Source organism: Amphiprion ocellaris, chromosome 1 (genome assembly GCF_022539595.1).
Source record: "Amphiprion ocellaris isolate individual 3 ecotype Okinawa chromosome 1, ASM2253959v1, whole genome shotgun sequence".
NCBI lineage: Eukaryota > Metazoa > Chordata > Actinopteri > Pomacentridae > Amphiprion > Amphiprion ocellaris.
This window is the reverse complement of record NC_072766.1, coordinates 15,456,223-15,470,895: the sequence shown is the minus strand read 5'-3', so window position 1 is coordinate 15,470,895 and position 14,673 is coordinate 15,456,223. Positions and strand designations below refer to the sequence as shown.

General features: G+C 38.6%; 1 protein-coding gene across 1 annotated transcript in view; it reads left to right on the top strand.

Annotated features, from left to right (window-relative positions):
• Positions 1 to 11,509, top strand: part of LOC111576189 (CUB and sushi domain-containing protein 1-like) — a 427,486-nt gene extending 415,977 nt beyond the window's left edge. Inside the window, exons 72-75 of the mRNA XM_023281752.3 lie at positions 2,116 to 2,203; positions 2,461 to 2,587; positions 3,888 to 3,950; positions 6,444 to 11,509. Coding sequence (XP_023137520.2) covers positions 2,116 to 2,203; positions 2,461 to 2,587; positions 3,888 to 3,950; positions 6,444 to 6,603 — 438 coding nt within the window. The 3' untranslated portion in view covers positions 6,604 to 11,509. The remainder of the gene's footprint in view (positions 1 to 2,115; positions 2,204 to 2,460; positions 2,588 to 3,887; positions 3,951 to 6,443) is intronic.
• The last annotated feature ends 3,164 nt before the right edge of the window (positions 11,510 to 14,673 follow it).

Here is a 14,673-nt window from a genome sequence, read left to right as displayed (position 1 = left end):
AGCACAAATCCTCTGAGGTATACTTGTGTGTTGTGTTTCAAAGCACTTGGCAGATAGGTTCTTCCAAGCATGTTGGAGAACTTGCCACAGTTCTTGTGTGGATTCAGGCTGTTTCAGCTGCATGTGTCTCTCCTGATGTTGAGATCAGGGATCTGTGGGGGCCATTCAGCTGTTGCACGACTCTTTGTTCTGTGCTAAAGATAGTTCTTTATGATTCTGGCTGTATGTTTGGGGTGGTCACACTACTAAATGATTCTGGGGTTAACCAGACGCCCATCTGATGGAACTGCAAGATGGATAAGAGTCGAAACATCTAAAAGCGCATCGAAGTTCTGTACTCTTCTTCACAGATAGAGGATTTCTTTTTTTCATGTGAAAAAATAGGAATCTGTCACTTCACTTACTGAACTGAAGGGACATTTATAGAAGGATTATTTAGATTTTTTGTTGAGTGTTAAATGAGAAGATCAGTATAACAATTGTGGGCCTAGCTTAGGATTAAGACTGGGGAAAAATCCTCCTTCCAGTACTACTAAACCTCACTAATTACGAAAACATGCAGTAAAAACAAACAATACTACAGAGGGAATTAAGTTGTGAAGGTATTTCTTTCAGGTGCAGTGACTTTTTAGAGTTGTGGTCTGGGTCTGTGCAGTTTTCTTTGTCAACTGGAGGATTTTGAAGGTGCTGGAGTATCTGATATAGAACAAAATCAGGGTACACCATGGACAGGATACACCTGTCAGTGCTGACACAAAATGATGGTCATTCATAAGTGTCTGAAATCTCACTTTTCTGCTCAATATAAACTGCTGTCATACAGTGAATGAGGAAGCGATTTCACACTCAGTGTTCAGACACACTCACACTTCAGAGCTCCTCAGACGTGCAGTCGAGACTCGCCAAGACAGTGTTCCAGCATGCAACTCTCCATAGGTCCACAAATCTGGGGCTCAGTTATTGTTGTATTATTGCTCTGTGTGTTCAGACTGGCTGTTTGATATGCATAAATTTAGTTGTCTTTCTCTACACCCTAAATTCATGAAATTGTCTGCGTTAAATTTGAATGTGTTTGCTGTCAATCATGTCTGCAAAGTCAGAAAGGACAAAAAAAATGTAAAAAACAGGCAGGTTTGTTTGTGGTGTCATGTATCATGTAGACTTTTAAACTGAGTTCAAGAAGATATTTTGAAGCAGGGATTTATTGAATATCTGACCTGTATTACAGGAATGCATTAAAAATCAGATCCGTTTGACTTGTTGACAGAAAGGGAGAGAGAGAGAGAAAGGGGGTGTAGAGGAAGCGAGTGGTGGATGGTCTAACAATCTTACAGTTAGAAGGTGGAATTTTGATTTGTGTGTTAAACTTTGCCGCTTCAGGGTGCTGTTAATCACATTCATTCCACATCATGGGAAATCCCAAAAAAATGTTGAATAAATTTAATCAAACCAAACAGCACATTGAAAAATTGATTTGATTATAAATAAAAATCACTCTACTTAATAATAATAAAAAAAAAAAAAAGGTCCGTTAGAACTAAGGAAGCCTATTGGATGAGATGTGAAGCATCTTCAATGAACAAAAAAACAGAAGTCCAGTTGCCTTCTGCTGGAGCTCTCAGGATCATTTGTCTTACCTCCTTTAAAATGTGCAGATCTATGAATTATCCACCTCTCTCTCCACGCATCGCCCCATCACTGGCTGCAGCTCTAGGACAACAGCTGACCTACAGCTCTGCTTACACACTGTAAAACAGTTGTATGCTGCTCAGTGCAAGTTGTAATATTGGAGAAATTCAGCCATACATACAAGCGTAAACCAATTTTTAGGAAGAGCAATGATATGGAAAGTCGTGCCCACAAATTGATAGGACTGGTTGTTTGAATTTCTTATGTATGAAACAACAGAAACACCAAATTGCATGTTAGATGATGTGTTATTAAGGTTTACATTAGAAGGGAGTCTGTAATGCTGGAAATACATACATAGATTATTTGTTGCAAATATCCCGTAGAACTGTAATCATTCAACAATAATTTAAGTAATGTGAATTGTTTATTCCAGATGTCCTATCAGTGACACAGCTGCAATCTCAACACTTCTTTGCTTTTCAGGTTACTGCAGAATCTGACCAGAAGACCTTTGTCTACCAGGGACACATTCACAGTAAAGATTTTGGCAAGTTCCATCTGACGAGGCAAGGTAAGTCTGTTTGTAACACTGGCCCTACAAATCTATAGTCTTTATTTTACTGAATATTCAATACTATTAAAAATATTTTTATCCGTGTTAAAATGTGGAAAATTGTTTAAAATAAATGTAATTTCAGATTGATTAGATATGAGAAGCACAAAATACAGACAAACAATGCAGTAAACACCTATTATATATGCACAGACGGTGCATGCACTGTGTGCATGAGTTTATGCATGTGTCGGTTTATCTGTCTGTGTCCCCAGGCCCTGTAACCATGGCGATGGACCCTCCAAACCCCTATACAAACAGCAGCTCTGTGGCAGCAGCCATCTTAGTACCTTTCTTTGCCCTCATCCTCTCTGGATTTGCCTTCTACCTCTACAAGCACAGGTAAGCTATATCCTCAATGCCAATCCATCAGAGAAAAACAGACAACTGGCAGAGTAGAATACAAAACAGCTGTTTGCCTTCTGACTTTGCATGCTGTCTTTGCCTGCTATGAAAAAAGTGATAGGTTTAATATCAGAGTCAAATAAAGCAATTTAAGTATATAAAAGGAAAAGTGAAAACATTTTAAGCACTTTTTTTGTAATTGTGCCACACATACACAGCATCCCATGATAAGCAAATATAGGAATGGTTTCTTTATACAGATATAGCTTAAGGATTTTCAGTGCATTTTAGGGGTTTCTTTTTTTTTACTATGCTTATTGATTTGATTTTACCTAATCAAGTAATGTATTTCATCCATTTCTCCAACTCTTTAACTCATTTACAGCTGTGTCTTTGCACTGCAAAAGCACTCAAGCTTCCAGTCAATGAAAGTCTTAAAACTGCACACTTAACTTTTGGTCAATGTACATGAAAAATTATGTTACTGGACAGAATCACTCTCTGACACCAAAACCTGACCCTGTGCCTTTTAATGTAAGAGCAATCTTCGGAACCGTTGCGTTAAAGGAATTAATTATATATTTTTGAAAACATAATCAGTTTGTGAGTTCTTCATTCCAATCTGAGTAGATGAGGTGGCTGTTTGATACCTTTTAAAAGGACAGGCAAGACACTTTAAAATATAATTATAGCTTGAAAACTCCAAGCGAGAAGCGAAGGTCAAATCTGATTGACCCCAGATATTAATTATTGTTCCAAGAAAGTTCACAAAAGACTTACAATTCCTTAAGATGCCAGATAATTCAGAACTACACTGAGGGTAAAATGTCATCATTATGTTTCCTGTTTAAGAGTTGTGTGACATTTTACATCTAAAGGATATTCTGACTTTTGCACTTCATCACTCAAAGTTTTACAAAGTCGTCTTACTCATCTGACAGTAGATATTATTACACATTAATCTGTTGGCTTGCCATTTTTGGTAGCTCTGTGCTGCAATTTATAGCCTTGTAGTTCAGATTTAGTGTTGTTTTTTGAGGGACTGCAAACCTTCTCTGTTACACAGTTAGTAATAATCGTACTGCGTACTAACTATTTGGCATTGTAAATCCTGTTATTGCTAGGATGGTGAGCTGTGCACAGGACCACACAGATGTACACGGATATCAACAGTACATTTAGAATAGTAAACTACTCGCTGATGATTACGTTACTTTATTTGCATTACATTTGACTGATTGCCAGTTAGCATGTGCAGTGCAGGTTGATGTATATTAAAGCTGATGGTTGTATGCAGGACATTGTCTGCTGACACAGATGACAATGAGAGGCCAAAAGACACCTGGGGGCCTGGCGGCAGGTAAGACTGGCATCATCCTTATGGTTCAAACGGCAACCAGACCTCCGCCCGCCGCCACATCCTCCGTCAAACTTCTCATCTCTTGTTTTTTGTTTTTTTTTTCTTTAATTTCTAGGCTTTTCGTCATGCTGTTTAGTACGGCTGCACAATTAACCAAAAAATGTCATTCTAATTTCCTGAAGTGAAATGAATTTAAATTAAAACCAAAAAGTGCAAAACAAAATGAATATCAGACCAGTGATAAACGGAGCAAGAAGACTCCTCGAATCAGCTAAAGGTAATTGGGGTGACATTTACATTCAGGGTAAAAATAAAAATGAATGAATAATTTTCCATTCTTGAAAGGAGTGCAGCCCTACTGTGTCGAAACAGCTATCATTGAAAGCTATAAGAAGGGCATTTTATTTTCTCTTTGAGCTCATTGTCATCCTTTTGTCAGCATGATGTCATCAAGAACAAATACAGCATTTGACTTACTATAAACTGGTTGATTGAAGCAAATGATATGAACTGTATACATCTGTAAACTCTTGCTCTTTCCGTAACCTACAACTGGCATTACTTTGATTTTCCCTAAACAGTAGGCGTAAGACAAAGTGAACTTTGCTAGTATAGAATAACATCTACCAGTATAATGGCAAGCCAACAGAAATAGAAAGTATTCCGTCACAGAACAATTTAGAGTAGTAGCTTAAATGAGAAACTCAAAGCAAGGTGTGGGTGTGTAAACTGCAGTTTCTTCCTGGTTCACCCCATATGTCTGTACAATATGTATAATATTGTCAAACCAATTATCCGTGCCATTTTTCATTCTACCAATAAAATTAAACTATTGCACCTACAGCCACCACCGGCGCAGCGATTTAAGCTACTGCCACGCAGGGAGGTCTGCGGTGTGTGTTGGTGTGTGCAGTTTTGTAAAGTAATGGGCTGAGCATGTAGGGTAGGCTTAGTGGCTCCCCAGGGTTGGATTTCTACCAGTGCGCACACACACACACACACACACACACACACACACACACACACACACACACACACACACACACACACGTACATACACTCTTAATGAGGTCAGAGTCAAACAGCGTTTCAGCTGCAGCACTCCTCCCTGCTAATAGTTCCACAGGGTTTGGGAGTAAGTGATTATATCTAACTGGATTATAGGACCTGATTATCCAAAAATGTAATCTGCGACAAACAGACAAATTAGGAGGGGGTAGTCATATTTCACTGTGTATCCGTTTGAACCCCTGCAGTAAGTTTCTTAAAAATTCTCAGTCAGGCAGACTGTGTAATGACAAATATACATATTTTGAACTACAACTAGTGGATGATTGGTGGTTTCACACAGATACACTTGTGTGAGGGGAGTAGATGGGTACCAGGCTGAACCACTGAAGCAGGCAGTTATGGTACATGTTCTCACTCCCGCCATAATGTTCCCTGCAATTTGTAGATTTTTTTGCCAGTAACTTGCTCTTACAAAGTTTGCACCTTTAATCTCAAGAGCAACGTTGCAGAGCAATATGTCTAACAAGACAGCTGATGGAACAAGAGGGGTAATTTAAGTTTACACTTATGAACAGGTTTGTCTCATCCAAAAGTGATATTTCAACTCTCTGCTATCCAGGAATTCACAAATGAATACATCCTTCTTTTCCCTGAACACCTGTGATTTTAGTGTTGGAGATGGTGAATGGGTCATGCGAAGCAAATCAACATATGGTGCATATAGTCTGTTTTATTTTGAAATATCCAAACTTTTCACACTCAGGATGAAGTTCACCTTGACTTCAGATAAGAACTGTTGTCTCTCAGTTGGCTAAAGTCAGGTTCCTAAAGTTCCATCAGGGTTTTCTGAACAGTTGGAGGCACAGAGGCTCCAAAACAAACACACACTTACATATGAAATCCAGCAGAACCGAGCTGTCTGACAGATGTAACCCAGTATTCCCAGGCTTCATCATCATATTTAATCAGTCACTGATTCATGAGGGATAAGTGATTCAGCAACAGCCATATAGCAGGCAGATTTGGACTTGTTTGAAATGTCTGCCTGTGATTATATAGTGGAGAGAGCTGTGAGACTCCATCCATATAGTGTTTGTGCCAACAAAGAAAAAGACCACTGAGCTAAAAGCTTTTGTAAAGCTGCAGACATGTGTTGATTCTTACTGAACTTGAAACTACAAGTGACAATTTTACAAGATGAGTCAGATAGAAAAATCACTCAGTGCAGGTTTAAGGTTATGCTATAGATAGTGTCAGAGTGAGTTAAAGGGTTTTTTTCCCATTGTATGTCTTTGGCAAAAACTGATATTGTATTGACAAAAAGAAGCTAGAGCAACTTAATTTGTCCTCCTTAAAATCTCTAAAATTGTGTTGTTTACTTGTCATTTTGTGTTTTCTATTTCTATTCCTCATTTACGAGGTAACTTTGTGACAAAAGGGTTGCATCATTAATGCAATGCTCCTTCTTTTTCTTTTCTTCAGGACACGTCCAAAGGTCCAGTTCAATGGCTATGTCGGCCACGAGAGCTCCAATGGTCAGGCATCGTTTGAAAATCCAATGTATGACACCAACATGAAGCCCACTGAGGCTAAGGCAGTTCGATTTGATACCACACTCAATACAGTCTGCACTGTGGTATAGTCCATCAAACCTGCCACTACTTATACAGTGGTTCAGTCCAACATCCATGTTGCAGTCTGCAGTGTGGTTTAACCAAAACAGAACAAAAAAGAAAGAACAAACTTAGGATTTGGACTCATCACCGTGAGCAGTGTTTGTGTAGCCTGCTGGTCCCCTGTCAGCTTCACCTGCACAGCTCTACTACTCCCCCTACCTGAACAATGGTATCATCCACCTCTAGTGAGCGGGAGTAGGCAATGATGCCAACAAATAACACAATGTCTGTTGTTCAGGAGGTCAGTACTTGGACTAGAATTCTATTTAAGCACTGTTGCAATTCAAACATCATCGAAAAACACAGACAGATGGTAAAAATAGATGAACTCTCTCCAAGAACATGCTCGTCCAGTGTCAGGTGACTTCTGCATAATCTGCCCCATCCTTGTTATTGAAAGGGCTTTGTATGGCCAGTGTCACATGGCCCTTGGATACTCTTCCTACAAGTCAATAGTGGTTTATCCCAATTTAACCCCATGCCCCCATGTCAGATTTGCACAGTGGTATAGGCTTACTAACTCCCCTGCTGCAGGCCAGACAGGGGTTTGACCGATGTGAGGTTCAACCCTCAGGGGAAGCACATAGACTATTCCACGCTTCCGCCCCCTCCAGACGTTGGATGGTTCCTGTCCGTGAATATTAACCATCATTAGTGCTGGACCAAAAAGCTCCCACTGGACTTCCATCACGCTGGACTTGACATGACTAGACTCTTTGACATAATGACAGTTTACAGAGTCTGTTTTGATGGAATCCAATATTGATTGTATGGCGTGCTCTAAAGTTGACAACCTAATGCAGTCCAAGCAGTGATAAGATAAACCAGACCAGTTCCTTTAAAGGAAATGACACTCTCATTCAGTACTGGACACTGGTTTCAAATCAGTATGAAGAGCAGATTAGTTTGAGATGTTTAAGTCTACTTGGAGAGCTGAATGAGTTTTAATAAAGCAGGACAATCACAGAGTTTAGTTGTCAGTTAATAATGGATTTTCGGATGGGTTCCTGTAATTGTCTTTAACTTCTGCCACTATATTGCCTTTTATGACGACGTCTACCACAGAACATGGCAACTAGTTAGACTAAAACATACCAAATCAAGCTTTTGGAAACAATGTTTTCCCCAAGTTTGGTACCAGAACCTGTGGACTAGTTCTAGATGAGTTTTGAACATTTTCAGATATCACACAGAGGTACTACACACTTAAAGTCAGACAATGTAAAACTCCACAGTAGCACTAGGCAGATGGTGCTGAACCAGAAAACCAGACATTTGAGTTTCCCGGTTGGTGTACACTATGGACGTGTTTCCGAAGACCTGTCTTACGCAATCAAAGAGTCAGACAACTGATTCTTGTTCTTGGACTAGCCAGGATTCTGTGCTTGGTGGCTGAACAAGTGGAAGCCTGGAGGCAATAAGCTGTCAGGATCGTTGACTGCTGCAATCAGCTGTGGCCAAATCCAGGAAATAATTTGTCTTCTCGTAACTCTGGTCGGGACTATCAGTCAAGTGATGGCTGATTTTTTTTTTTCTATGCTATACTCTCCAGCCACAAAATCTGAAATAGATGAACTGAATAACAGACAGACTGGTAGACTGACAGAAATTGGACGGACGGACACAGACAAAAGGACAGTTAGACACCTCTGTCAGTCATGCTGGAAAAGAGAGACAAGGACATGTTGCTGTGGAAACAGAGGCAAATATCTGTCTCTTATTGTCTCTTCTGGCATTTTTCTTCAGTGAAGATATTGATGAACAAACTCATATGTTCAAAAACCCAGTGGCCCCATGGGACTTCCCAGACCACTGCTGCTGGGGACCCTAAAATATAAACTTTATATAAACCGCACAAATTTTGCACTAGTGTGTTTTTCTGACTGGGTTATGAAAAAATGAATAATTTTTGGGTCTGAAATGGGTTTGAAAAATGAGTCATTCAAAAAAGAGAATTTTATTCAAAAACTTCTATCTTTAAAAAGATGACAAAAATGACTAATTACAGGGTTACAGAGTGTTTGTATATACACATTTATATTTCACACTCCCTGTTAGCAGAAGGTGTGACCACATGCTATACTGTTGTTTATTTCGTTGCCATGACAACATGCTTGCCAACCAGAAAGTTGGGAACAGTTTACCTGTGGACCTCCAAGCAAGAACGGAAATGGTATCACGTAAAGATTTCCTGCCATTTTTAGAACAGCAGCTCTTTCTGAAAGCTCATACTGAATACTGTGATCAGATAATTCATAATACGCAGAAAGGTTCCAGTGAAAAACTGGTACCAACTGTGAGATTTATTTACAGATTGTTCTCTGTATGGTAAAGTAAGTTGTGCACAGTTTTAGATATTGTAAAACTAATGAAATAGTAGTAAAGCTCACTTTACCAGCTGATCACGTGTAGTAGACAGTTTAAGTTTTCAGAAACACCGTGTGACTGTTTCTCTAACCCTCTTTAAAAAGATGTGTCATAAATTTTCCTTTCGGCTCATATTACATATCCGATGCACATGATCTTTTTGCACATACCTTTTTAAAGAGCACACAACTAATGTGCGATCAGTTTGAGAATCAGTCACATAAGGCAGAGGACAAACAGATACAGTATAAAGACAACATGCACAATTATTGTTGTCGATAGTTGTCGTCCCCTGAGCCCCACTCCCCCGAACTGTTTGAGAAATACCTCGTGTGCAGAGAGTAAGTTACATCCTGCTTATCAATGCTGGAACCTCACTGCAACAAATACACAAGCTTAGCGAGTGCAACCTAGTCTGCTTTTTTCCTGGTATTTTGAGTCAAAATGTCCCTCTAACACCCGTGAGTCTGCAGGATCCAAGAGAATTTCGTAATTTCAAATCACTTACCAAGCTTGTTATTTCTCGCAGTGTCCTCTCAAAATACTTTTATTTTTCAAAAGATGCTGCACTTGGTTTAGATCACAGATGTAACTGCTTTCAATGTGTGTCTCTCGGTGTCTTCAAGCCCATTTGCTGTTTCACACTCCATGCACAACATTCTGACATTAGGTTTATACATCAGGCATTTGCTTTAAACTGCATGATTTTTATGGTCCACAAAGGAAATTTCATTTGTGTTTTCATTCAACCTCAACCCATAGTATTGTCATATATTGTATTTACACACAGTAAATCAAAAATCCATTCCTTTGCACAAACTTTCCCAAATGGTGAGCCGAATGCACGAGGGTCCAATGAATAAAAACATATAAAATGATAATTTTACCCATTAAACATGTTATACTACAGTTTTATATTCTAGAGAAAAGACTAATTCCACAGAAATTAATGGATTTTCCTAAGAACTCAAATACTGAAAAGAAATAAAAACACATTTGGCATGAGGAGGTTGTCACATCCACCTGTTTTGAGATAAATGAGACTGAATTAACAAGCAAATGGCAGTCTCTGTTTACATTTTCAGCTCATTTAATTGAAAATGACTCTTCCCCCAGACGTGAATGCTGTAAATGAAATGTCCTGAAACAATGGTGATTATGTGTGGAAGCGTGACTACAGGATATTGTTGGGTTTGAATGTCCATTGTCATCCTGTCATTTATAGCCTCGGTGTCAGGGTCAAGGCCAGGCGGCCAGAAATACTAGCAGTGTGGTGCACAGAAAATATGGATAGACAGATGTGAGTAGTAGCTAAAATACTCTCAATAGCTCCATAAGACAGAAGACACACATTCAGAATCTCTTCACAGGAATAAACAAGACATCTGTAAGCAACAGTAGAGCATCTGCTCCTAAGATCACGAGCCTCCTCGTTTTTTATTGCAAGAATGCACCCTGTGCCTCTATTTTAATTGATTTAATTAATTCAGTTATGATTTCCTATGGAGTCGAGAGCGCATAATAGAGCATGAAAATTAGATACTGCAAGGTTTCCACAGGCATAATAAAAGGTCTAGTTTTTAACAATTAATGACAGAGATCTGATCTCCTAGTGTGCCTGAAAGAGAGAATTCAGACTCCACGTTGTCTCTGTTTATTCTGGCATGTCACAATCAGAACCAAAACACAGGGGTTGGCTTTCACATCTCGTGTTACCTGCTGAAATGCAGCCAAATCCAAAGTAGCTTTCGGTGCAAATACCGAGCTTACAGTAGAATTCTAAATTTGGTACAAGACTTCTGTAAGCTCTCATGGATGCTAAATGAGCTCCAGATTTCCCCCCCACTAACCCCTTACCATATCCCTCAGTATCCAGCTGTGCGGTGACAGATGTCGTCTCCCGTTTTGACTCCAGGTTCTTACAGCAACTGTTTTTACTCACAGGTTTTCCTGTGTATACATAAGTCGAGGGTGTGATCTCATTATGTCAGCCTAAAGTTAACTTTGTGTTTTTATTACTTCGTCTCCATGCAAGTTGAGTTTTGTACTAATGCAAAAGTATGTCAGTGCGCCAGTGCAATGTGTACATTCATGTGAGGATGAGTTAGTTGTCTTTGTGAATGCACTTCTATACATTTCATTTCCCTGATTCCCAGACTGAATTTAGACTAAAGATGTGCTGACTCATGGTGAAGGTACAGACAAAATTAGAGTGAACCCACCTCTGGAATTCATCTAATGTTTATTTGATAGGGGCAGATGCAGTATACTTAGACAATTGTACAACAATTATCACTGCGGCAACTGCTAATTTCCAATTCCTGTCCCTCGAGGGGCTTTTAAATAAGATAATTAAAAAGAGTTTAAACTATGTGGTACATTTTGCTGACCTTATAGAAAGAGCAGTGCAATTTGCCAGTATACACATATATAGAGACATATACACATACAGCCTATATACATACTGTGTGTGTGTGTGTGTGTGTGTGTGTGTGTGTGTGTGTGTGTGTGTGTGTGTGTGTGTGTATGTATATGTATATATATATATATATATATATATATATATATATATATATATATATATATATATATATATATATATCCACCCCCAACAGCCATCCCCAGACATTTGCCAAAATGCTACTTTACAGCTGAACTGAAATAAAATATTTCACATTTTTATTGAGTACATTAAAATTTCTATTACAGAAAAAAGTCCTCAACAGAGTCACACAAGTAGAGCTCCATTGTGGCCAGTTTAAACTTGAAAAGAGACATCTGGAGATAATTTATATCCCCGACTACTTAATTAACATTAAACGAATGTGAATGATAAAAATGGGAGGACAGGCACCTCTCTGTCAGCTCAATCTGTATTTTCTTTCCTCTATAAATTTGTTCTTCTGGTCCTGACAAGGAAAACATACGGACATGATTGCACAATTTAGAACTTTCACACTGAAGCCATGAGCAGCGATACAATTTGGGCAGAAGTTCCCACATTTATCCTTCATTTGGCATTGTCAGCAACCCTATCTATTTAAAAAGCGCGACAGCTGGCCACAAGTTAAAAAAATATATCCACTAAATTTTAAAATGCCAAGGTTGTTCCTGCTTCCTCACTTTTCACACTTTGGGAAGAAGTTTCCACATCTGTCCCTTACTTTCTCTAAAGTGGTATTGTCAGCAGTCCTTGTTGAAACAAAGTGGTCCACGTTGCTGTGAGCTTAAAAAAAAAAAAAACAGCTAAAACTGTAAATGTCACATTGCCTTTTCACAAAGTCTTACAACGGCACAGACACCCAGTCTTAAATGCAGAATAGATTCAATGCAGATATGATGTATCTAAATTACATCAAATTACTATCCGCTCAGATAGGAACTGTGTCATACATGTGTTCATATGTGGCTTTGGGACCATATTAATCTGCTGATTCCACCATGGGATTTTATACATACTGGAGCTTTATTGCCAGATGGAAATCTGACCTTCCTGTGTGTGTCTCTGTGTGTCTATACTATTCTTGGACAAGCCTTGTCTTCTTTCCATACACATACACACATACACTGTATATGTTGGTTTGGGTTTTAGTTTGTCAGTGTAATCAAATTTAAATATTTAGTACTCTATTTCACTTTTCATTAACAGGACTTTGCTGCATCTTCTTCTCAACAGTTTGGGTTGGACAAACTTCTCATGCCGTATGTTCCGCATTAGAGCTTTGATGGAAATCTACAAATCTGAATTGAACATGAGTCAGCTGAAGCCCTGCTTCACCTATCAGTACAAAGGATGAGTAACTGTCATTTCAGCACATGGCTGCTTGTAGATCTGGACGCCACACATATCAGTACTACATTCACCTGTTACAGTGATGGGATCAGCGACATGTATTGACATGCAGTAAATGGCTATTGCTCACAAGCATGTGCTAAAGTAAACATTTCAGGTTTTTTGTTGTTCCAAATGACAAAGACATATGTTGACAAGCGGCTGATCATTACCAGGAAGTTGCCATCATCGTTTATGTTGTTTTCTGCATCATAACACCTTCATTTTCATCAGTCATCATTCAACATCATCATCATGTGCTGCTGAACTTGAAGTAGGTGCAAAAGAAAAAAAAAAACATTTTTGTACAGAAATCTATTTTTTATGGAGAATTTGTAAAAAACAAATTATTAAACATGCTGTACTTTTTATGATTAATGATGTAGGTACAAAAAAAATCTTGTTCATTAAAGTCAGTGTTTTTACTGTTACACGCCATGTAAAAATCTATGGTTCAAACTGAGTATCGGATATCAAAATCTCATACGATCTCTTTTTTTCCCATTATGGCTGCTTTTACACAGGAACAGAAAACTTTGTGGGACCCAGAGTTAATTTTCTTCATGCTGGAGAGACGCTTATCTCTGGGTCACATCGGCAAAAAAAAAAAAAAAAAAAATGTTATTCACAGTCTAAAAAACACTTCCGACTTTGCAGCTTGGGCCCGGCATAGTACGCATTTCTTTTGAACATTAAACTTTTTAAGCATTCGTGTTTAAAAATCAAAAGTCTGTTATGAGGTAGTGATACAAAGAAAACTTCTGGGTTGCTTCTAATGTGGCAGCTGTGCCATAAGAGCTTCTTGAGAATTGGCAATTCTTCACTTTAAACTATTTTTTATTATTACTATTTCTAAAATTGATTTTAGATACACTCTTTTATGTTGAATGAAAAATAAACACCAGATGTTTAGTGTCATAATGTCATAAACAGTATTTACGGATGGGAGGAAAATGACACGTCTTTTAGAAAACAGTGTTCTTGTGTAACAGCAGCCCTGTGTGGCTGATCCTAATGTCTATATCTGCGAGAGGGATGACTTTCACAGGCACAAAAGATTTCGGAAGACTTTGACCCCTTTACGGCCCAAAATCTGACCCCATGTCTGTCTGAGCAAGGTGGGATCTCCTTGCTTTGACAATATGGGCTTAGAGCGGAAAATCAAATTGTGGTATATTTAGTTAGCATTAGCAAGTTGGCAACAGTTTTGGAGGCTCCTGTCTGGACTGGTAAAACTAGACTGGTGCTGTAAGTTTTGAACTACAGGATGGAAAATGGCATTTTCTGTCCTCCTGGGGGTTCATGAGGGGAGAAATCTAACAGAGTGTTATAAAGAGGTTAAATAACAGTATGTGAATGCAGCCTCACAACCTGCTGTTAAAGATACTCACAGTTTATCAGATATTTTGAAGACATTATTTGAGAATAAAGTTTTTGATACAATAACTCCTGTTGTGTTCCAGTGTTTTTGTTAACTGCTTTCATGGTTTATGAACTTGTCTTTATTAAGATTTTGTTTTGTTGAATATAGTCATTTACGAACTCCAGCTATTCTGCACAGTCTACTGCTGACCTTTCCACATAATACACTGCCTCCGACTAAATGCATGTTGGGGTAGACTGCCAATCTTAATGGATGGACACATGGACAAACACACTGAAATACAGGTTTGTTGTACATGTTGCTATACCAACAAGCTCCTTATTTTTGAGTATAGTGGATTTAGAAGGATGCTTCCCTTTTTTTTGGATTAGCTTGCTTTTATATTTAACTGCAGATCAATCTACTAAATAATCTGTACAATGACTAAGCCAAACATGTTTTAAATTTTTTTGC